At 42.0% G+C, this 21,920-nt stretch overlaps 1 protein-coding gene across 4 annotated transcripts in view; it reads left to right on the forward strand.

The window, feature by feature from the left end:
* Positions 1 to 259: 259 nt before the first annotated feature.
* AIG1 (androgen induced 1) overlaps positions 260 to 21,920 on the forward strand; it is a 123,548-nt gene continuing 101,887 nt past the window's right edge. For 2 of the 4 annotated variants that reach the window (XM_040552010.1, XM_040552009.1), the window contains exon 1: positions 260 to 520. In XM_040552010.1, coding sequence (XP_040407944.1) covers positions 380 to 520 — 141 coding nt within the window. In that variant the 5' untranslated portion in view covers positions 260 to 379. The remainder of the gene's footprint in view (positions 521 to 21,920) is intronic. The other 2 variants (XM_040552012.1, XM_040552013.1) reach the window with 2 other exon arrangements.

Below are 21,920 nucleotides of genomic sequence, written 5' to 3' on the forward strand. Positions count from 1 at the left end.
CGGATTTATTTTTTTACTCAGCAGCGGGGCACCCAAAACAGCTTTCCCCCACACACCCCTTCCTTCCCAGGGCCGCTCCCCTCCGTCCCCTCACCTGCCCGCCGGGCCCGGAGCCCGGCAGCGCGCTCCCCCCCCCCCCACCGCCTCCCCGGGGCCGCCGCCGCCCTCCCCGGCCCCAGCGGGCACCGGCGCGGCCGCTCCGCTCCGCTCCGCCCCGGCCGGGGGCGCCGGGAGGCCGGGCGGCAGCGGCGCGCAGGGCCGGGCACGGGCGGAAGCGCAGCCCGGGCTGGGCCGGCACTGCCACACGCCGCCCGCCGCCGCCACCGGGGCCGTCGCCGCCGCCGCCAGCGGGGCCGCCTCCCCGTGCGCCGCTCGCAACATGGCGCTGGTGCCGTGCCAGGTGCTGCGCGCCGCCATCCTGCTGTCCTACTGCTCCATCCTCTGCAACTACAAGGCCATCGACATGCCCGCCCACCAGACCTACGGGGGCAGCTGGAAATTCCTGACCTTCATAGACCTGGTACGTGCGTGTGCTCTGTGTGTGTGTGTGTGTGTGTGTCCCTGCCCGTTTAACGGCGGCGACCTCAAGGCGGGGACGGCGCAGGGGGACCCGCAGCGCGCCCCGGGGCGCTCGGCCCCCGGCAGGTGCAGGCAGAGGCGCCTGGCGGCTCGGCTCCCCGGCTCCCCGCCGGAGCCCGTGGCACAAAGGACGCCTCGTTGCGCTTCTCTCCGCCCCGGATCCGGGCCGGGGACGGCCGCCTGAGCGCCACCAGCCCGGTGCGGCAGCGGGGCCGCGTTTGGCCCCTGCTCCGCCGGCGGCGCGGCCTCGCTCAGAGCCTTGCGGTGGGAGGGGAGGGGCGGGAGCACGGCCGGGAGGGGAGGGGAAACCGCTCTGCCTTCGGAAATGAGGGAGCTGCTTCCCCTCAGTGCCTGCAACAACCACCTTCGGTTCCTTTTCTTCGAGTCTACAGGCATTTTATGGTTCCTGCAGCTACAGAAATGTCTCAAAATGCCAGTATCTCAGTGCTTCCCCGTGCTTCCAGTGCTTCTTACAGCTTCTTTCTAGATTCACAAGTACTGCTGCTGCTGTGTGAGCAGCCTCAGCACCCCACGTCCAGTCCGTAGGTTGGGTTTGTGGAGACCAAAGTTATACACTGCTAACCTCGTAGGTGGAGCGTGGAAGTTTCCTTATCAGGGTTAAGCAAATGTTCATCGCGGTCCATATTTTATTTAGAGAGAAGAAGCAGCTCCCATGTTTTTCATGTAGCCAGGACAATTTTTGTGTTGGGTGTGAAAAATTGGCCGGATCTTTGGGCCAATTGGGCCACAACCCCAACTAGTGCTTTACTGCTACTTTGAAGCAGTGTCTTAAGGCCTGATTTTCTCCTGGGAGACAAACTAATGTTTAAATTCGCCTTTTTTATTCTTTCAGGCTACTGAACAGTACAGGCAATGATAGTAATTGATAGAAGTTAGCACCAAATCCCAGTAAATTAGGGATCGACTTCAGTGGGGATTGAATTGGATGTAAACCAACTAAAGCTAAAAGCCAGTGATGTGGTTTCGAGTCTCTTCCTTTTTCTTCCCTCTTCTAACCCTGACAGTTGCTTGAGGATTAAGTGAACTGAGGCTGTCATACACTGAAAATAACATTTGACAGTACATTATATTCATTACTTCTGCAAAATTACAGTCTACTGTCCATGGCAAGTTCATGTGGACTTTCCTGTCAAAACACACACATGGTTCAGGCTACTTCTGACGTGGCCCTAAAGGTCAAGGTAAATATAGAGTGCATTTTGAAGTGTTTAGAACAGTGATGAGCTGTAACTAGTCATTTCTGTCATTTAGCTGATGCTCGTCATGTCTTTCTCATAGTTACCAAGTTGTATAGGTGAGAAAAGGTTAATAGCTCCTTACAGTCTTCACTCCTCCAAATAACAGACACAACTGCTTGCATGCCTTTCTCAGTGACTTGCCAGCAAATAGACCTCCCCACTTGTTGACAATGTTTACTTATGACCAAAAGGCCCTGCTCACGTGTTATCTAAGCAAATATACCTTCGCTTCTCCCGGGACAACTGGGAGACTTGAAGAAACAAAATACTGTTAGATTCGTGAGGAGGATACCAGGAGGAGAGGTTGAAGGATGTTAGGCACACTTCCAAAATCCTGTGTGTTGGCTTAGTCTTGAAAAACTCTTCCATAAGTTTCAGCTTCCTCAGCCATGTGCAGTGTTCCTCTGTCAGTCATTTTCAGAGTCTGTCTAGACAAAATAGCAGCCATGCCAGAGTCTTGGCAGACGTGTTCCTGCTACAGATTGTACCTCCACAAGCAGAGATTTCATCTTTGACATCATAGAAGCACGTAGAAAGTCTGTTTCCAAAAACAGCTACCACTTTTAGAGAAAAGTGAGTTTATGAACTGAATCTGAAAAATCATTTGGATTTGTTTCACCTGCCCATTTATAATGGAACATTCCTCTCAGTCTCAGCGTCAGTAAACGTCTCAGAGATTCAGGTAGCTGGCTTTGCAGAGGTACTATGTGAAATGACTTAAAATTATCCTGCATGTAATAGAATTTTGAATCATATTATGAAAATCTAGTAGTTTGGACACTGAAACACTAGACAGAGTAAAATATTCTAAATGTATTTATTAATCCGAACAGCACTTACGCTATTTGTAGAAGTCAAGCATTAAGAGGAAACTGTTTCATACAAAGCTGAAGCTGTATGGTACCTGTCCATCCATAATATTTTGGATGTTTACAGCTAAGTAATATTGTCTTGGGTGCCAGTATTCCTGCTTAATCTCACCCGTCCTTGGATTATGAAGGAAAATAAGCACTATTGATGACTTCTAACTGCTGTCATTCCAATTACTGACTCTGTTTCTTTGCGGTTGCTAATATGGCAGTAACATTCCCTAAACATCCCTGTCTATTTCCATAGACATGTTTCTATTTCCATATTTTTCTGGTTTATGAAGCAATGTACTGGAATGGAGAACGTACTGAAAGTATGTTTTGTCAGTACACTGGTGATGCTCCTCACTCTTACTAATGATCATTTCTCCACTTGGGGCTTTCTCCTGAGTATGTGAAGGTGATAGGTGCTTGCCTGGCTTATTCCAAAAGTGGAACAGACTTCTGCTTAGTACCAGTGTCATTATAGAGGAAGAAAGGGAGATGCAGAGAGGTAAAGAATTGCTGCCAAGACCAGTTAGTGGGCCCAGCAGATCAAATTATTGAATTTAACATTCAGGCTACTTCAAAACTAGAACATGTTGCTTCAATTTAGCCTCACAATACAAACCAAGCTCCGAAGTTAGTTCCTGTGGGAATGGCAAGGAACTGGATTTAGGTGGGATACACCAAGAGATCTGCCTAAAATCTCCTGTATAGCTGCCTTTGTTAGATTCACCACTTGGTGCTTCAGTAGTGGATTGCTCCACCGTTCCCTGCACCATTATCCGTAAATTCATTGCTGTGCCTCATAGTGAAAGTTATCGCAGGGTGAAAATGATGCCAGTACGAAAGGATTCTTTGCAACAAGTTTGTCAGCTGCATAAATCTTCCAGAAATCTTCCCTACTTGTACCTCTGTTTGTTCAACTCTCTAAGTGCTGGAAGTAGCCAAATTAAAGATAACTGGGTCGTTCTGCAGACACTGTAATCACGCACCTGCCTTTATAAACACATTTGTTGAGGGATCCCTTTGTGACAACTTTTCTAAAATGGCAGGATCCTTACTGCTGCAGGGATTAAGTTTTATTTCTCTTGGTTCTTTTACTATTGTCGCGAGAGGAGACAAAAAATAAACGCAGTTTGTATTCTGGAATGAAGTGGAGCCTGTGGGTGCCAAAGGAAGACCACCTCTACTTCTTGTGTTTAGATTTGTGTGATAATTAGCAGAAAAGTATCTTAACCTAAGTATGTATCTCTTTAATAAGGGGTGCCTCATCTAAATAGCTTGTAACTTTTATTGTGCAGTTTCTGTAGAAATTTTATTCTTCAAACAGGCGTGAATAAACCAAGATACACTGTTGCACGCACATATGCTTGCAATAACAAAATCCTGTTTGGATTTTTTAATCATAGGGGCTCTCTGACAGGCCGATGAGGGTAGTTACAGAGACAAAAAACAAGACTGGCTTTTTGGAAGCAGTCCCAAGTGTTATGTTTTATGATTATGATTAATGTCCCTGTTTTGAATAACAGAATGTTAACACGAGTATTCATACCTCGATTCAGGGCAGCCAAGGCTAGGGAGAAATTAATTTTGCTTATATATAAATCTGTCTGGCCATATATTTTTATTACTCCTGTAAAAGAAATAGCAAGATGTCTGTGTATCTACTTTTATACATTGCTGGCAGATTGAGTTCCACAGAAAAACAATTACAAGTTTTGCTTGCAGTTTATTTTTTGCTAATACATGCTGTATTTGTTGTGTAGAAAATATCGTTAGATTTAGTTTCATTAAGTTTAAATAAGTCATCAAAACTTAGTTCATTTCTTGCCTTTGGAAAAATTCAGGGGGGCATGTTACCAACAATAGCACTAGGAACTAGAATTTGTAGATCTGTCATTTATCCTTTACATTTTTTGTTTATTAGTTATTAAGTCGTGCGAGGTACAGTTATTAGAAAAAAGATATCTGCTTAACAAAGCAAGGCTAAAATTATAGATTATTTGTGCCCATTCTGAATTTAGCCATTCTGATAGGAAATGGCATGACCAATAAATGCCAGTGGCCAGAAGAAGTCAGAAGTGAGGAATAAACTGAGGCTTTTCCTTAAGTTAAAGTCAAAAAGTCAGCTTGATTGCAAACAGGCTATGTAGTCATCACCTGCTGTAAAATTAGATCATTTTTTATTAGAAGAAGATGTATTGTTTACCTTATGAAATCACAATGCCTCACTGTTAGTAGTACTTTATTACAGTACATAGACTCTTACCGCTAATATTAATTCAGTATTAACAAAATACAGATTTTGCTCTGGGCTTGTGCTTCTCTGGCACTGCACTTGAAAGTCCTCACTGTAGATGCTCTGAAATCATTTTTGAAATGGAATCTATAAATTTAGGGAAGTTAAGGTTGATTAGCTGGCCACCAGGTAGTGGTATTTGAGGTAAAGCATAGTTTAGAAAGTTACGCTGGTTTTCTTTGTCATTCATTATCCATATAATCAAATATTTCACAAATTTCATACTGCGTTCATAAATATAGATGTAAATTCTTGACTTCTCCTCTGTGTGGTATTACCCTGCATGTATTCACTGCATCTGTTAAAGATTATAAGCGAGATCCTCTTGCTTTACTGCTGTAAACTCTTAGTTTCTTTCGTGCCCTTTCTGAGCTGCTGCAGTTTCTAGCTGAGGTCTGGAGATCAAAAGGCAGTTTGTGTTCCAGACCGCGCGGTTGGCTCGCTACCTGAAGTTGAGCGAGTTTCATTGCTAACTGTATGGGTTGAACTTGCTGCAACGCAGAGGGCACGAGTGAAAACGTATCCCACACTCCGTGGAATATAATTACATGACTCTTTTCCGGGATTTCCTTTACTGAAGTGAATTTCACCTTCTGCTCCTCTCTTTCGTCATCTGTAAAGTTACCCTGATATTCACCCATCTTTGTCAAGTGCTTTATGGCTTCTGTGTGAAAAGACTACAGAAGCGTAAGATGTTATCTTGTATTACTCGCAGAGGTAATTCATCAGCGTGCCTAGGTATCTGTGTTCTTACTATAGCACAGAATGCAGCCACCAGTGTTTATCAATTTATGGAGAAAGAAACTAAGGGCTTGCTTCTTTAGGAATAACAAGGTGAGGTTTCTTAATGGTGCTTAATGTGTTTGAGAGAATAGGCAACAATATAGGTAAAGGAGCCTTTTAATAAGTATGTCTTTTAGAGCTCTCTTGTTCCCTCTCTGGCTATAAACATGTCAGAGAAACAGTTGTGTGTAGTGCTGTCAGTGCGGTAATAAAAACATAATGGTATCACCGTTTGTTATTGGGAGACCGTGTTTTCTGTTTGCTTTTGGTAGCACAAGTTCAGTGAAATTCGAGCGCCGTATGAAGAATTCTGTTTTCACATTACATTAGCATGTCTTTATTTTACAAGTGGACTTAAGTATGTTCAACATTTAATTTGGGAATTCTTAGGAAAGTTGTGGCTGTCATGAAATATTTGTGTTGGCAGAAGGGTTGGCAGTGGAAGGGAGGCGAATAGAAGAGAGGACAAATTGGGATCACTTACTATGGTGATAGATTTAACTAACGACAGTAATATTATTTTATAACTTGGAGTATGTAGGTGATAGATAACAGTGCTATGTTATAAAACAGTGAAAAGTCCAAACAAGTTTGCCAAAGCAGTTTCAGAAGATGACAACTTCAAGCAGTTGGTTTAGTAGATTTTCTGTTCCCTTTGAAAAAAATCCTATTTACATTGCATTGCAGTTGAGGGATTTTCTTCATAATTTTATTTTAGTGGTAAGAATAACTCAGTTTTTCTTATATGTATCCATATGACGAAGTTATTAAGTATTTTAAACAATAAATTTAAACAATGACAACACATCCAGTGTATCTCAAGGAATTTCTATGAAGTTAAAGCTGGGGTCCTGGGCTGTACTAATTCTTTGTGAATATAAATCAATAAAATATTTAATTACTGTATGTGTTTTTGATATTGTATTTCTGTTACACTAATGAGGCCATATAAGCTTATACAAGAAAAGAAAGAGATTGACCTTCTTAAGTTCTACTGGAGATCTATATAGCCTATTAAGTAATATTTCAAATAATATAGTAAATTGCAGACTTAGTCTTTTAAATTAGAAATATTTTAAATAAAATCAAATTCCCTTTGACTCTTTGCAGTTAGATCTACCTGAGGCTGTACTCAAAATTGCATGGTAGAAGTCCATGCAGGTTGTTGCTTGCTTCGTTCTTCAGGTGGAAAAAAAAATCGATCAAGGTATCTGAAAATAGGGAAACACACAATAAAATTCTTTTATTATCAGTGTGATGGAAAAATAAAATGTGCCATTATGTCCTCCTAACAAAATAAACTTGTTTGCAGATTTGAACAAAGTACAATGACAATAAAATAGAATAAAATCAAGTTGAAAAAATAGGCAATTCTGCAATGTATGAAATATGGTATAATGTAGATGTATTACAAGAGATTGACAAGTGTGTGAACAAAGCAATAAAATAAAAATATTTCAGGTTGCTTTCATTATATGCAGTCATTTCTGTGCTTCATCTTTCCATATTTAATAAGTGGAGTTGTCAGTGCCTCCCTGTCCTAATGCGGTAGGTATCTAGAAAACAGTTTTCTAAGGGTGCTAATTTAATACAGAATCTGATGTTGGGAGGAGCTCGGCACAGGTGGAGAATTCCTTGTCATTTAGAGTTGTAATTGCTAATGCAACTGCATGACCAATACCAGTGACACGTTTATATTTTTTCAGCGGAATTAAGAGTGAAAGAAATATTGGCATGTAATAATTTCACACGATGCTGGACACATTCCTGTATTTGAAACCAGAGGGATGTTACTGCTTGCAATATACACATGTAAAACATCTAATTCCTCTCTATTTTTTGTTTGTTTTCTTTCAATTGTCTGAGTCTGAGGGTCAGTTTCACACCCTGGATGTCCAGGTTTATATGTGATTTATAAGGCAGAAAGAAAATTGGCAAAGCCTTGGTTTATTTTGAAGACCTAAGTGAAACACAAACTTCTTGTTCGCTCTGTGAATGGGGTGAATATGGAAAGCTTTCTTGCTTCTTATGGAAACTTTTTCAAGTTTTGCCTTATTCACCTGCGTTTATTTGAATAACTACATTTTACCCAACCCATATTTTCAAAAGCCCTGAATTTGTTACTAGTCTTCAAAGCCTTACATCCTTTGTTACGTTTTTATTATATAAGATGCAAGATTTTTTCAACTCAGCGTAGCGACATTTACTACAACTGAAAAAGGTGTGTTTAGCTTTAGTGGATGGAAAAGTTAGCAGCAGCCTGAAGGGAAAAAAGCAAACAAATAAAACAGTGGGAAGCTGAAGTAAAACTTCTAGCTATTTCAAAGAGGAACAAACGAAAGTAAAATAAAATAACACGTTTTGGTAAGACTTAAAAGCAAGTCTCTTTCGCAGTTTGGACTGGGGTTAAGTGGTTTGAGGATTTTCATCAGCAATTTACCAGTTATCTCAGGGTATTTTACACGCTCTTGACATATAGTTGGCATTGTTTGTTGTTGTTTTGTTTGTTTGTTTTGCAATCTACTGCAAAATGTAGAGATTCTATTGGCTGGAAACAGGCTAAGCTCATATGAAGTGCTGGGGGGAAATCAGAACCTGATTGTCATTTGTACGAAGGCTCCTTCTGGCAGTTTAGGTAAGTCCCTGTTTTCCCTCTAAGTTGGAAAGAAACATTTGAATGCCTCATGCAACAATCCCTGAACATCTTGTCTTGCCACTGTCCTTGCAAGCATCCTGTTTACAGTAGGGTTTTCCAAACAAACACTTGTCAAAGGGTGCAATTATATCATAATTTCCACTGAAATCTGTGCGCAACTGACATAGCTCAGGTATTTTCGCCACGGTTGTCTGTAAGGTTGGTCGTTTCAGGGTGTTTCAGGACTGCTTACAGTAGAGCTTAAAACAAAACTAGTAGTGCTGGATTTTTACTAGCTGAATATTAGGTGTCCTGATAAAGTAGAACAGAATGTGCAGGAGAGGAGAATGTCAAATCCCTTGCTAATTCCTTGCTAGCAAAGCACAAGGAGTGGTACATTTTTGCAATGAATTAGTGTAAGTGAAACAATTTATGAGAATTTACCTGCACAAATGCTGCTAGATGCTTCAGACTGTTTGAGTTGGTTGTATAAGGGCTTTGCAAGGAATTTCAGTTTTGCTCTGGCTTATTTTTGGTTTTGAGCAGTGCCGTCTGTATCTATATATATATTTAAACCTTTGTGTACCTGAGGGTGAATTTACTATTTTTTTTTCCTTTCCTCTATTTGTATATATTTATCAGGTATCTTGAAGCCTTCTGGCCCTGGCAGCAGCTAAGTAACAAAATGTTATTTATTATTATTATCGCTAGTATTATTACACTTAAGTAGGAGTGGGAGTTCCACATGCAGGGCACAGGTGGCATATGTTCCTAAATGTACTTGTTTCAGATGCAAGAGGAAGAAAAAAGAAGTTGCTTTTAATGCTGCTGTATAAATTGGTAAAATGCATGAATGCTGAAGGAATGTTTTCTCTGTGAGGTGCTTAACAAGCTCGTGGCCGAAGAGATAGAAGCATTTCATACAGCTAATATTCAGGCTAGCATCTGTGTGTGATCCTGAGACACTGCAGTAGGGCTCTCTTCCCTAGAGAAGACGCAAGTTGTCATGCCCAAATGCTGGTGCAGGCTCAGCTCTGTGAAGGCTGCAAGTAGAAAAAGTGGGAGAGAACAGGAAGAGATGACAGCACTTCGCGCTGGGGTAAGCAGGTGAGAGAGCACACCGTCTGACGGGCCTAGCGCTGTGACAAGCTGGTGTTTGGGTGTGTGCCAGCTACGAGGACAAAATGAGGGAAAACAAGGTGTGGAGATAGGAAGCGGCCAGTATTTCTCACCCAAACCAGCGTGTGTTGGGGCTCCCTCGGACTTCCTCGTCCTCTCCCCATTTCTTCCTCCGACACCCCATCACCGCCGCCCCCACGGCCCCACGCTGGCAGCACAGAATCACGTCCCTGCAGGACGTGTTTGGCTTAGCCCTCTGCTCTGCAGCGCAGGGTGCCTGCGAAACTTTGCTCTTCGTTGGGAGCCGTATGCACTGACAGATGCAGAGGTCCCCATTTGCTGTTCACTTAAGCTCCCAAACAAATTGAAATTCCACGCTGTGAAAACTTTCTTGACCTTACTTTACTTGTTCTAGCAGTGTTCCAGGAACTGAGAATTTGCATGAGCACTAGACACAATTAGCGGCCTTCCTATACGTCCCAGGAAGCGAGTGCTAAGGAGGTGTGAGTCACGGAGGAAACCTCTACCACGTGGGACTTGTGCAAGCACTGTGCTGGTGAACTGGACAATCAGGAGGCTGAAGGGGATTTGGGGTATTTGGTGACGGATATGCATCGGTGTGTACCTTTGAGATAATTGTTATTTACTTACACCGCACACAGTATGAAAATATTAAGCTGTGTTCATAAAAGCTGCTCTGTGCTCTAATCTCTCCATATGCTGTACACACATAAGAGTAAATTGGCCTGTTAACCACTGAAGACTGCTTAGGTGACCAGTTAATGAACCATAGGTAGAATGGTTTGAGTGGTTTGAGGTACCAGACACTGTTCAGTTTTCGAGCGTCAAAGAAATGGAGCTAAGAAGGGAGAGCAGGCAGCTTTCAGGTCAGCTGTCTCATGACCTAGCAGGGCTAGAAAGGGATATTCCTGTATTTATTAAGAAGCTAACGATTATTTCTAATTCTAACATGTGATTATAGAAGATTAGTATTCAAATCCCCTTGACTCAATGCCAGCATAATTTCAGAAGCTAAACACCTCTAAATTACCAGAGATAATATCCTATGCTATTAAATCATGTGGCATTTCAAGCTAGGTTTTGTTTTCTTTTTCTCGTGGTTTGAGGCAGGAGCTACAAAAATGGTATTGCCAAATTAATTAAAATCTGTTTTGTTCCTGTGAAGTATGAGGTTGAGTTAAAATTATGAGATGTATTTTATGCAGATGTATTTTAGAAAATTTCAGAAGGACCTCTCTCTACTTCGGCGATTTGAGCCAGTCGGATCTGAACTTCTCAGTTTTAAAATTCAACCAACAACATAAAAGCAAAGCATGAATGTCTTTGAGGGTGTGCAAGGGATGATTCTAGCCATCAACTGCTGGCTTCATGAACACAAGTGCTCCCACTTTGCCCTGTTCCATTTGTGTCCCTTATCACCCAGCCAGGCTCCCCAGTTTTCACATTTTCCCTTTCTTCCTTGTGGGAACCTGCCTGTGCAGCACTCCTTTCCTCATTCCTTCTCATCTCTTCTTACCCAGCACCATGTCCATGATCTTTCGGCTCAGTTTCCTAGTTCCAACTGCACACCCAGTCCCCTTCCAGAAGCCTGTTTTCCCCTCTAGTGCTTCTGTTCTTGTCCCCATGGTGCTCATTATACTTTTCGCACCATTCACGCATCCTGTCTTTTTTCCCTGTGTGTTCACTGCCTTACGTTGTCTCATCCTGTCCTCATCCTGTCCATCCCCAATACCTCATCTACTTATTGTCATTCTCGTGTCTTCTTAAAGCACCCAGCATAGACCCATAACAACGAAGAATCAGCCACCTTTCACCAGAAAAGCCTGATTTCAGACTAGTGATAGCCTCAGAGAAACCACATTTGGAATCATGTTGTTACACAAGTATCTTAGCTTTGCTCTCTGCTTCTGAGCAAGTTTTTAAGCATCCTTATTACAGGAAAAAACACCCATAAGTGTTAAGCATAATGGATCAAGAGCCTAATGTTTGTTATGGTGTTAAAATCTTGTCATTTTTTGGTAGTCTGACATGCAAATTTTTGTGATAAATTTTCCAATTCAGAAGCAGGTCCTTGATAAAAATTGATGTTCCAGTGGAAAAATCAAAATGATGTAGGGAATCGTCAGTCACTGTTTATTCAGACATTTTATGTCTTTTCTTTTTTGGCAGTTTGTATATTTGAAATGATGCTGAAATTCTTTTAATTGTATTTTATATTGCCTAGCAAGTAAACACATCTTGTAATAGTAATTGTGAGGTTTGAAATCTGCTGCATGCAGTGAGATGAACAAAAATATTTTGAAACATTGCTTAGCTTATCAGCCATTATTGTTGTTAATAGAGGAAGCTTGCTTTTTTTCATGTGAACGTATATAAGTACTTATTCTTTGTTTGTGTGGGCGGATTGGAAGTGCATGCAGACACGTATGTTGCAATTTAGAATGTGGGAACGGGGGAAGAGGGAAATCTGCATTTCACAGCGGTAACTTTCTATTCAAACCTATAGGGAAGAATATTCCTTCTTGTTAAGGGCTGCCGACCCAAAAGTCTGAGAGAGCCGAGCCTGCCACAGCTCCGTGCCCCCAGGTCCAACCAGGAGCAAGGTCAAATACGTGCCCAGTAGGCACGCAGAAGCGCACCTGCATGATACGTATGTACATGCATGCAGGGCCTGCCACAGAGATCAGCGCAGGCAGAAACACTCAGCAGCACTTAGCGCGCACACCAACAACACCCTGCTCCTGCTCCTGTTTCTTGCTGATCAGGGTGAAGGCCTGCTGGTGGGAAATATGCCCAGAAATACAGTGGAGGTACCTGTGGTAAGTGGCTGGGGTCACTCAGCCACCACAGGGTGCTCACAGGGGGTCAGGCACTGACCCTCACATATGGACCCTTGCTGCTCTGGGTGCTGACACCACAGAAGCACGGTCCCCTGAGGCCATGGTCTGACTTCAGTTTGTGGCACTGGTTTCCCTCTGCACCCGTGTGTGTGTGTGGTGTACACCTTTTATCATGTAACGTAGCAATTTTCTGGGGCTTGAGATTTCCCTGGGAAATGAGTGAACTGACTGAAACGCTGCCTGCTGCTCGCAGACCGCCTGTGGTTTACATTTATCACCAGAGTGGTTACTCAGGCAGGGAAGGTTTGGGTTCCAGTGCAGTGCCCAGTAAAGTCCTTAGGGATCTTACCATAGTGTCTTGTAAGTGTAAAAACAGGTCTCTAAAATGTATGCCAATACAAATAAAATTCTGACTGGGCCAGGTGGTTTAGACTCAAGAATGTCTTGCAAGATATGTCAGCCAAATAGTCAAGTGACGGCTGGAACAAGGAGCGCTCAGCATATGACCACACAGGGTCTGTAGCCCCCCTGGTTAGCCGCTTTCTTCCCTGTGACCAGCACGGGGGGGGCTGCAGGCTGAGAGCATCACTACGATGGGAGCAGATTTGTCGCGATGCAGCTTGTTGCAGGGAGTCTTTTGTCTTACCACAGGGTTCAATTTGTGTGCCCTGCCATTGGAACCAATGCTCACGATGGCCTAGTGAAAAAATGTCACAAAAGGTCTGTGGATCTTGTAAGAGGTATTTTGGCATTACTTCTGGCAGCTAACAGGAAGGTGTTCGCTCCATTTTATCCACATTCCTTCTGCTTGGTTTGGATGGGAGGTGATACTCACCATGCTGCTTGTAAGCTAGAAATATGAGAGTTTTCAGCATCTTGCAAGATAAGGCCCTGAAGGCTTTTTTTTTATTGTTATTATTTTAAGTCTCTTCTGATGTGACAGTATATTTAGCAATTGTGAATTTCTATGGGAAGAAGAAATCAATCTCACAATTTCTCATTTAAAAAAAAGATTTAGAAAAAGTATTTCAAACTCACGGTTTCAGTGCAGTTGGACTGACCAAGTGAAAACAAAACACTTGATTGTTTTCATTAAGATACTTGGAAAAAATTACATTGCAAACAAATTGGCATTTGCAGTGAGAAATTGTCATTCAGCAATATTTTGCCAGCTGTTTTCACTGAAAATGGTTTAATCTCTTTTTTTATTACTTTATTAGGTGCATCGAGATTATGGGGATTAGTACATATTTTGAAGAAGTAACCGAACAATAAGAATGTGGTACAAGCAAAGTCTCCTTTTGGCCAGTTTTTCCCTCCTAGACCTGTTATTTTAACTGTTTTGGGTTATGTGCTCAATGAATGTGTCTAAATGGGGTTTGCCAGACAAAGAAGAGCAGCAATATCGGGGTAAAACTGTTGAACGAGATGCTTATTTATTTGCACAGTGTGCCTGTATCTCGGTGCATTTTCAGAGGAGGTCTTGGCTGGGTTGTGGCCCACACATCTTTGAGCCCCGGTTCTGAATCATTCCGGTGTCTTCTGCACCCCTTGGGTTGCCGGCCTGGAGTGTATATATTCTGCAAGAGTCTTGTGTCAGAGAAGACACGTCCTTGCCATTCAGAATTCCTTAGAGTAAACTGACCTTTCTAAAGGACTCTTTTAAGCCAAGTAGATGGGCATTCAGCATTATGAATCAGACCTGGAACAGCCCCATCTTTTATTAATATAATGTCTCCTGATTTACTGCAGGAAGCCACTGAAATGATTAAGCGTACCGGCAGTCTGCATAAAATGCCTGGGTGACCTCCAAAGCACTATGAGAAATATCAGAGAAAAATTTTAAAACCTGAATGATCAGGTTATAGAAATTAAAGCCATATCTCAGTGTGTTGGAAATGCTGTTAGAATAGGAAGGCAGGCAGTGGCTGCAGAGTGGCAGAAGATTTAGGCCACGTCTCTTCCATAGTACCTATAATGAGTCAGTGCTCTGGGTGGAAAGTGTCTTTCTGCTGGGTTTTTCTTTGCGGTTTTCCTCCTTGGTGATCTTCCCAAAAGAAAGCATAGGTAAATACTATAAACGTGTGAAGAGTAACTATTCCAAATAGCCAACCTTGTCCATTTACTTGGTATACTCTTATTTCCATATAAACTCTTTAGTTCTCCATCATCCAAGAAAGATGCAATGCACACGTAGACGGACATCTTCTGATTTCTCTTTAGGACCAAATTAATAAATCCTGCTAGCCAGGATCTTGCTAAGAGTAAAATTGCTTTGTAGTGCCAATTTATTTTATTACAAGATCTCAAATCACTTAGGGGGTATTAGCTAACAAAGTTTCACAACATCCCTCTGCAGAAGAGAAGCATCAGATCAGCTGGATATGTAGTCATTAAAATCCTCGTGGCGTTATCTTAGTTGTATAACCTATATTTTAGAACACCGCTAATCTCAGGTAGTCCAGGAGGTGATCACTCCCTTCAGTCTTTGGGCTTTTCTGCAGGATGGGGTGGGGCTGGGGTTGGGACTGGCTATTCCAGCAGCACTGTCTGGGTAGTGAAACCTCACCCCCAGCCCTCCCTGTTGCACCCACTGACTCAGGTGCTGCCACTGCTACTCACGAAGAGGTGGGAAGCGTGTGGCTATTTGTAGGGGCACGGTGCCTGCCATTAGGAGTGAGTGCAGGGCTGCACTCTTCTTGCAGGCAGCTGCTCCCCCTTGAGAGCAGCCAGGCTCAACTCTGACTCCCGTTTTGCCCCAGCTTCATCTGCTCTTCAAGATAAGCCCCACGTCCTACTTTGGGCTCAGCCCTTCCCAGAGCTGCAGCAACAGGCACCGTGCTCAACTTGCTGCAGGAAAAGAGATGGGGAGGGACAGGCTGCTGGTTTGCCTGGTGGATCTAGGAAGGTGGATGTGATGGTACAGGAAGGGTGTGCTGCGGCCAGACTGTTGATGAGGGAGAAAGGAAGAGAAATAGCTATTTAAATGGCAGAACGTAGGCTGCTACCACAAGTGCAGAGTGGGTGGTTATTGCAGCAGAGCATCAAGGATAGCTGGAGCATGGAGAGTTGACCTTGAGGAGGAAGGGAGGAGGCCCCAGACAAGAGATCTGGTCCCTGTATATGCCAAATTGAGGGCATCCTCCAGGTCAGCAGCAGCCATGGGGTTTATTGTTTATTTCTGGGCAGAAGGAGGTGTACCTGCACTGTGTAGCGCATGCAGCATAAATCAGGAAATTCTGGAAGATGTTGAACCTGCTGCATACACACTGTGAAGTCAATCCCTGCGTGAGCGGTAGATGTTGACCCAGAAGAATCAGGCATTCAGCAGCCCGGACAACTACCACGAATCCCCCCATTCTGCCTGGAGACAACTTGTAGCTGGAAAGGGGGAAAAATGAAAGTATGGTAGCTCTCACCTCCGCGGTTAGCATGTAGGTTAGCATGGGGGCTTCCACCCACATGACCTACTTGTGGAACACCAGTGGCAGCTTCTCTTCTGAAATAAACAGCGCGATATCGTCCCTGCATGTTTGAGTAGGACGTGTATTTCTTTTGGCTGGGAGAGAGGAAGGTACAGTTGTCAAGCCCAGATGGAGGCTTTGAAATATGCATGATAGTGGCAGCTGTGTGTGGGAAGAATGACTTGAAGTGTGTTGAGGAGGAGGAGGCTTGTTTACTGTGTCGCCGTCTTCATGTAGCTGCAGAGTTGAATGGAGGGAGAAATGAGGAATGCATTTCATGACCGTGGATTGTTGCTTCGCTTGTGCTGGACAATTTTTTTCTCAAATGTTGTTACTCATTATTTGTTTAAAAATTTGTAAAGGATCAGTGAGTTACAGTGGAGGAGATTGCAAAAACCATACTGTCAGTATTTCTTCAGTCCCCCAGTCCTCACGAATAAAGACCCTGTTTTGCTGAACTGGGCCTCTATATGTGAAGGTTTCTTCTCGAAAGCTGGGCTGAACTTGTTGTCTGTGCTCTTTAGAGAGGAACATATTGTTCTGGCTGTCTATCCAATCCTGATTCTGTGCGTGCCCATATTTATTAGTGGTTATGTAAACACTTAGGGCTATGTACGACTTGCATCTGTGCGTGGGGACCCTGCTTCATGGCTACTGCTGCTCCATAGCGATGCTGTTGGAGAAGTGGCCCAAGGGGCTCCGTGCGGCTCACTGCCTTTCTCTGGGGGGAGATGGGGAGCAGTCGTGGGCAGATGAGAGTGGCCTCACAGCCAAGCACTGCCCACACACAGTCTGCCACTTGGTTCCTGAGCGTCTGCGTTCATCCAGGGGAGTGGTGCCGGGCTGGGCATGCTCCTCTGCCTGCTCATAAATGCAGCTGCGTTGCAGCAGCCCATGAGGAATTCCAGAAACAGGGATCCAGCTCTCATAGCTGCTGAGCACGTCGCCCTGTTTCGGGAAAAAAAAAAACAATGCCAGCCCTAGCCCAAAGGTTTTGAGATGCAAGACAGAATGCATATATATATTCTTATGATTGTATATAAAAAGAAAGAAGGACACGGGGTACAACAGGAAGTGTCATGATGGTATGCTGAAGTGGAACGTGTCAAGTTAATTCACAAACTCTTTGGGATTTAATATTTTTTGTAGATTTCTGTTTATGATTTTCAGTTATCTCATTAATTAGCACTTTTCTGTGGAGACAATAAGGGTTTATGGCTTACTCTTCTTCTTACAAGAATGTTGTCCAAGCATATTTTGTGAGTACATTTTTTGCATTCCCATCCCAGAGCATGAAATTAATCTTTTCTGAGTAATTTCCTAGTATCTCCTTCAGCTATGTGGACTTAAAAGGTCTTTGCCTTAATTAAGGAAAATTGATGTAAAAAGAAAATCTGACGATGCAAAATTGTATACTAGAAGAACATAAAAAGGAGCAAAAGTACCCCAATAACAAACTTCAGGAATCACAGAGCAAGGTTTGGTGTCAGTTCCTTTACTCTGCTGTAGAGTATGGCTCATACTGCCCTGGACCCCAGCACTGGAAGACTGCCTTGCACCTGACACTCAGATAAGGTCATGTATCTGCTTCCGCAGGACTTCAGTTAAGCATAGGAGATAGCTTCCAGATGCACTTAGCTGTGGGAGTAGCTGCCATTTAAATGTGTAATCATATGACAGCAGCTTTCAGATTTTTATCATTTGAAAATCTGTATCCTAAATAATTTATCTGATTTGAGCTTTAAGCTTAATCAGACCCACTTCCATTATAAACATCCCTCCTTTCCTCTTTCCGCAGTTCTGTGAACAAAGCATGCTTCAGACCTTTTCCATTCACCAAGTATGTCAAAGTGTCTTACAAAGAACCACAGCAGCAAAGGGAAGCAATATTAATATTTGTACTTAACCTGACTTTTCCACAGCTTTATTTTTATCTTGTCTCAATTGTGACACAGAGCAACAATGTAAAGAGCCAAAGTTGGTGGTCATCAAACACTTCATATGACCATTTCTCGCTGTGCTTAAGACCAGGAAATTGAGTAAATATCTAAAAGCCAGGTTTTCTGAAGTCATAAAAGTCATAAAATTCACTTTGACATGATCAAAGTGTAGAACCATCAAAAAGGGAAATTTACAAGTGTTTGTTTCTGTATTGGACAAACACAACATCTTTACAACACTTCAAACAGAAGATGTTGCTGCAAATGGAGTGTGAAAAAATTATCTGCTTAATTAGTAGTAAACAATCATGGCAGCAAAAGAATTTTAGGTGTTTATATTCTTGATTAATCATAGTCCAAATTTGCTTCTGACAATTTCACTTTGAAAATTATGCTAGTTTTTATTGTTGTTCCTCTCTCTTCCAAATGAGTTCAGAATTTAGCTTTGTTAGCGCTTGAACTTCTGTGCATTCTTCATCCTGTTTTAAGGCTTCTGGCTTGCACCCTGTGTTGCCATTTACGTCTTGGTAAAGTGAATGCACATCAGTATCATTTGATATTGCTAGTAGCTTATCTTCGTTTTACATGGAGATGTAGGTAAGTTTGAATGTCTAAGGCAATAGGAAATTAGACTTAGGATGGATGAAGGCTCTGTCTCACGTGAGGCAGATGCCAGTTAAAAACACTTGTTTAATCTGGTAAATAGACAAACCGAAGCATGGAGAACAATCTTAAATGTATACTGCAACTTTTCCAGTTGTTTCCAGAGTCTTTACCTATGTTCATGTTTAACTATGTTTCATGTTGCCACATGAAAACTACTTTTCTCCGTGATAGACTTACCACGTGGACATAGCTTTATCAACAGGAAGGAAAAGCAAGTGGTGTTTACTTAGAAGTGTGTATAACTATATTTAAGTGTGACCTTTCAAAGATGTCTATAAAGAAGGCAGGTATTCAAATCCTGAAGAATTTCTGCCAACTGTCTTCTATCAAGGGCAAAAGGATTATTCAGGGAGTCTAGTTCTGTCCGCAGTTCTGATTGTCTTCTTTCCAGAATCTCCTGTGCCTTAACGTGTCATCACAGGGTAATTCATAAACTGTGTGCTTCAGTTTATCTATAAAATGTGACAATAAAATTAGCTACTGTTGCTTCATTGGTAATGTCGTAAAGTATAACAAAACATGATTTTCTGTGCCTTGTGCCTTGTGTTATGAAGTCTAGTAGGTTTCATTTTCAATTTCTTCTGAAGTCCGAGCTATAAATGTTAAAAGGATGAGTACTTTGCTGTAGCATTTACTAGCTGTAAATTTGTTTCACAGTTTCTTCAAATAAACCAGTAATGTGATATTGTATAACTGCACTAGAAAATATTCCTTATCTTAATTTATAGCATATGGAGCCAGCATCCATGTATTTTATCAAATGTTCTCAATGTCCAGGAAAAAAATAAGAAAAAAAACCACAGTGAACGGAAGTTCACCTGACAGGGCATATAAGACTGGGTTACGGACCTTCAGCAAGACTTATATGAAAGTCCTTCATTTAGACTTTGCATATTCATTTCATACAACATATGATTAGGAAAAGTGGGATTTTTCAAAAACTTTGCTTCAGTTATCTTAGGCACCTATTGGCATCAGTGGAGCAGAAATCCCAAGAAAGGCCACGTATTTGTGAGATCCCAGCCAGAATGTACTACGGGGCTGAACAGAGGAGGAAAAGTAACAAAATGAGGGTGAATATTGCTTGTGGAATGGAATATGTATAGGATACGTAGGTTATATTTTTTTTGTAAGGGGAGAGGTAGCAAAACAATCCCTTCTACCGCAGTTGCCATGTTCTTGTTTTCTCTCCTGGTTAAGTATATCTATCTCTTCAGACCGCTGTACATGTGATTATGGTGCTGTAACAGGCATTGAGATTCTGGGTCCTTTCTCTATTGATCAGTTTTAATTAGCAGTGGTGAAGAATGATAGAATTCTTTTGAGGCTAGCCAATTTTTGAATTCTACACCTTTAACGTGACTCTAATCTCTGAAGACAAACTGAAGCTTTGATTTCAGCCTTTTCCAGCAAAAGAGAAAACAACTCTGTGACTACATGCTCTCATGCATATCCCTTTCTTGTGTATTGCATTTTCATTGACAAATGACTCCACAAAGTGAAAAGAAAACATTTCCATCTAGTTTGTTAGCATCTTGTCTACATTGCACACAGATGCCAATGAGAAAACTATGGAAATTCAAGTCCTTAGAACACTCCCCAAGTTGTTAAGCACTTCAATAATACACCATTATCTGGTGGAAAGGCTAGCCAGAAGACTTGTATAAACTTTTTCGAGAAAATTCATTAGTGCTGTATTTCACCTGCAAGTTGTCTTCCAGATAAGTAAGTGACAAATTTCTTACGGATACTTACGTAACAAACTTCTAATCAACAAATGTTTAATCTTGGCAAAAGTTGAATTGGTGTCAGTTTGCTGCTAGACCAGGACTTGTAAGGATCCAGGATCACATACCACGATGAAGACCTCAGTAAAGAATGTGTAGCATCACCTTAATGTGAACCGAGAGTTGGACACAGGATGTAAGAATTCTTCATATGACAGGAAAATAGTGGACTGTAAAATTACATGTAAAAGACAAAACCATTGTTTTAAATGTTTTTTGGTTTTGTAGAGATAAAAGCAGATTTTGGACTGGCACCACAGAGGTGAAAGATCAACCTGTGATTACATGTGAAATGTACAGCAGTTTAAAAGGGAGTACTGGTGTGAACTGTGTGAACTGTCAAGAGAACTTACTGACCTGTTAGACATCAAATTGCAATGAAATAACCAGCTATTTGTCTTCACTCTTTCCGTGTGTCTGTAACAGACACATGCTGAAATGTGCAAAAATAGCTTGTCTTTATTCTGATGGGTGAATTGAGCCTAGATTATCTTTACTGCCATTGTAGTCACAGAATGATCTCCAGTTTTGTTATTACTGTTTTTGTATGAACATACAAAATGGCAATCAAATGCTACCTAGTACATATTACTTAGTGATCATCCATTATATGAGTTTAAGCTCAAATTCTCGGTTGGTGAGAGTCCCCTGGCTATTTTCCCCCAAACTGAGTAACGTATTTAATGTGCTGCACCAGCAGGGAGACACTTGAGCAAGACCAAGTACTGTTGCTGTACTGTCTGCACCAAAGTCCTCATGTGATGTTTAAACCTATAATGACTGTAGGAAAAGTCCTTCAGTAAATTGTGCAAATACTTCAGAAATGTTCAAAATGTAATAATCAGATGCAGTCATTCAAAACATATCTGTGTTTTGCTAACAGGGAAGAAATTTCACAGTCCTTGACATAACTAAAGACTTTCCCTCATGTGAACACGCAGACTTGATGTAGTTACAGAATCGTTCAGGTTGGAGGGGAACCCAGGAGGTCATCTAGTCCAACCCCTTATTCAGATCATGCTCAACACTGACCCAGGTTTCCTAGGACATTGTCCAGCTGGGTCCTGACTAATGGCTTGAAAACCTCCACTCTTCAGTACATTAATACCCTTCTACAGTTACACATCCATCTCCTTCTATTGTATTTTAGAACTGCTCAATTGTGTTACCTGTTAAGGATCTCGCTGTTGATGATCCTGTTTGCTGGTCATGTGATAATGTAGCATGTGTGCTCATAATCTGTCATCTAGCCTGATACAGCATATTTTTGGAATTGTTTATGGGCATGGGCTCCGCATCCAAGTTTTTCTGTAGGTCTAGTTATATCTAGCCAGCATATGTATTACTGAAGATTTTAGGAGGAGCCACACCACAGAGATAATGAAAGTAATGCTCAAGCACCAGATAATGCAATAATGCAAAAGCACAAGGTTTTGCCTCGTTATTATTATTTTTTTGACAACAGTAGCCTTCTCCGCAGATATAAAGTATTTATTTCTGTTATTCACTAGTTTAGTTCAATAACTAATTCATCCAAACAGGATAAAGAAAAATTAGCTGAGAAAACAACTAGAAGTTAAAAAGTAGGAAAGCTGGTTTTCCTTCTCCTTGTCTGCGAATAACAATGAGGTGTGGGAGGCTAAGATCTATGAGTTCTAAAATCTTGTAGGGCAT

This window comes from Cygnus olor, chromosome 3 (assembly GCF_009769625.2).
Source record: "Cygnus olor isolate bCygOlo1 chromosome 3, bCygOlo1.pri.v2, whole genome shotgun sequence".
Lineage (NCBI taxonomy): Eukaryota > Metazoa > Chordata > Aves > Anseriformes > Anatidae > Cygnus > Cygnus olor.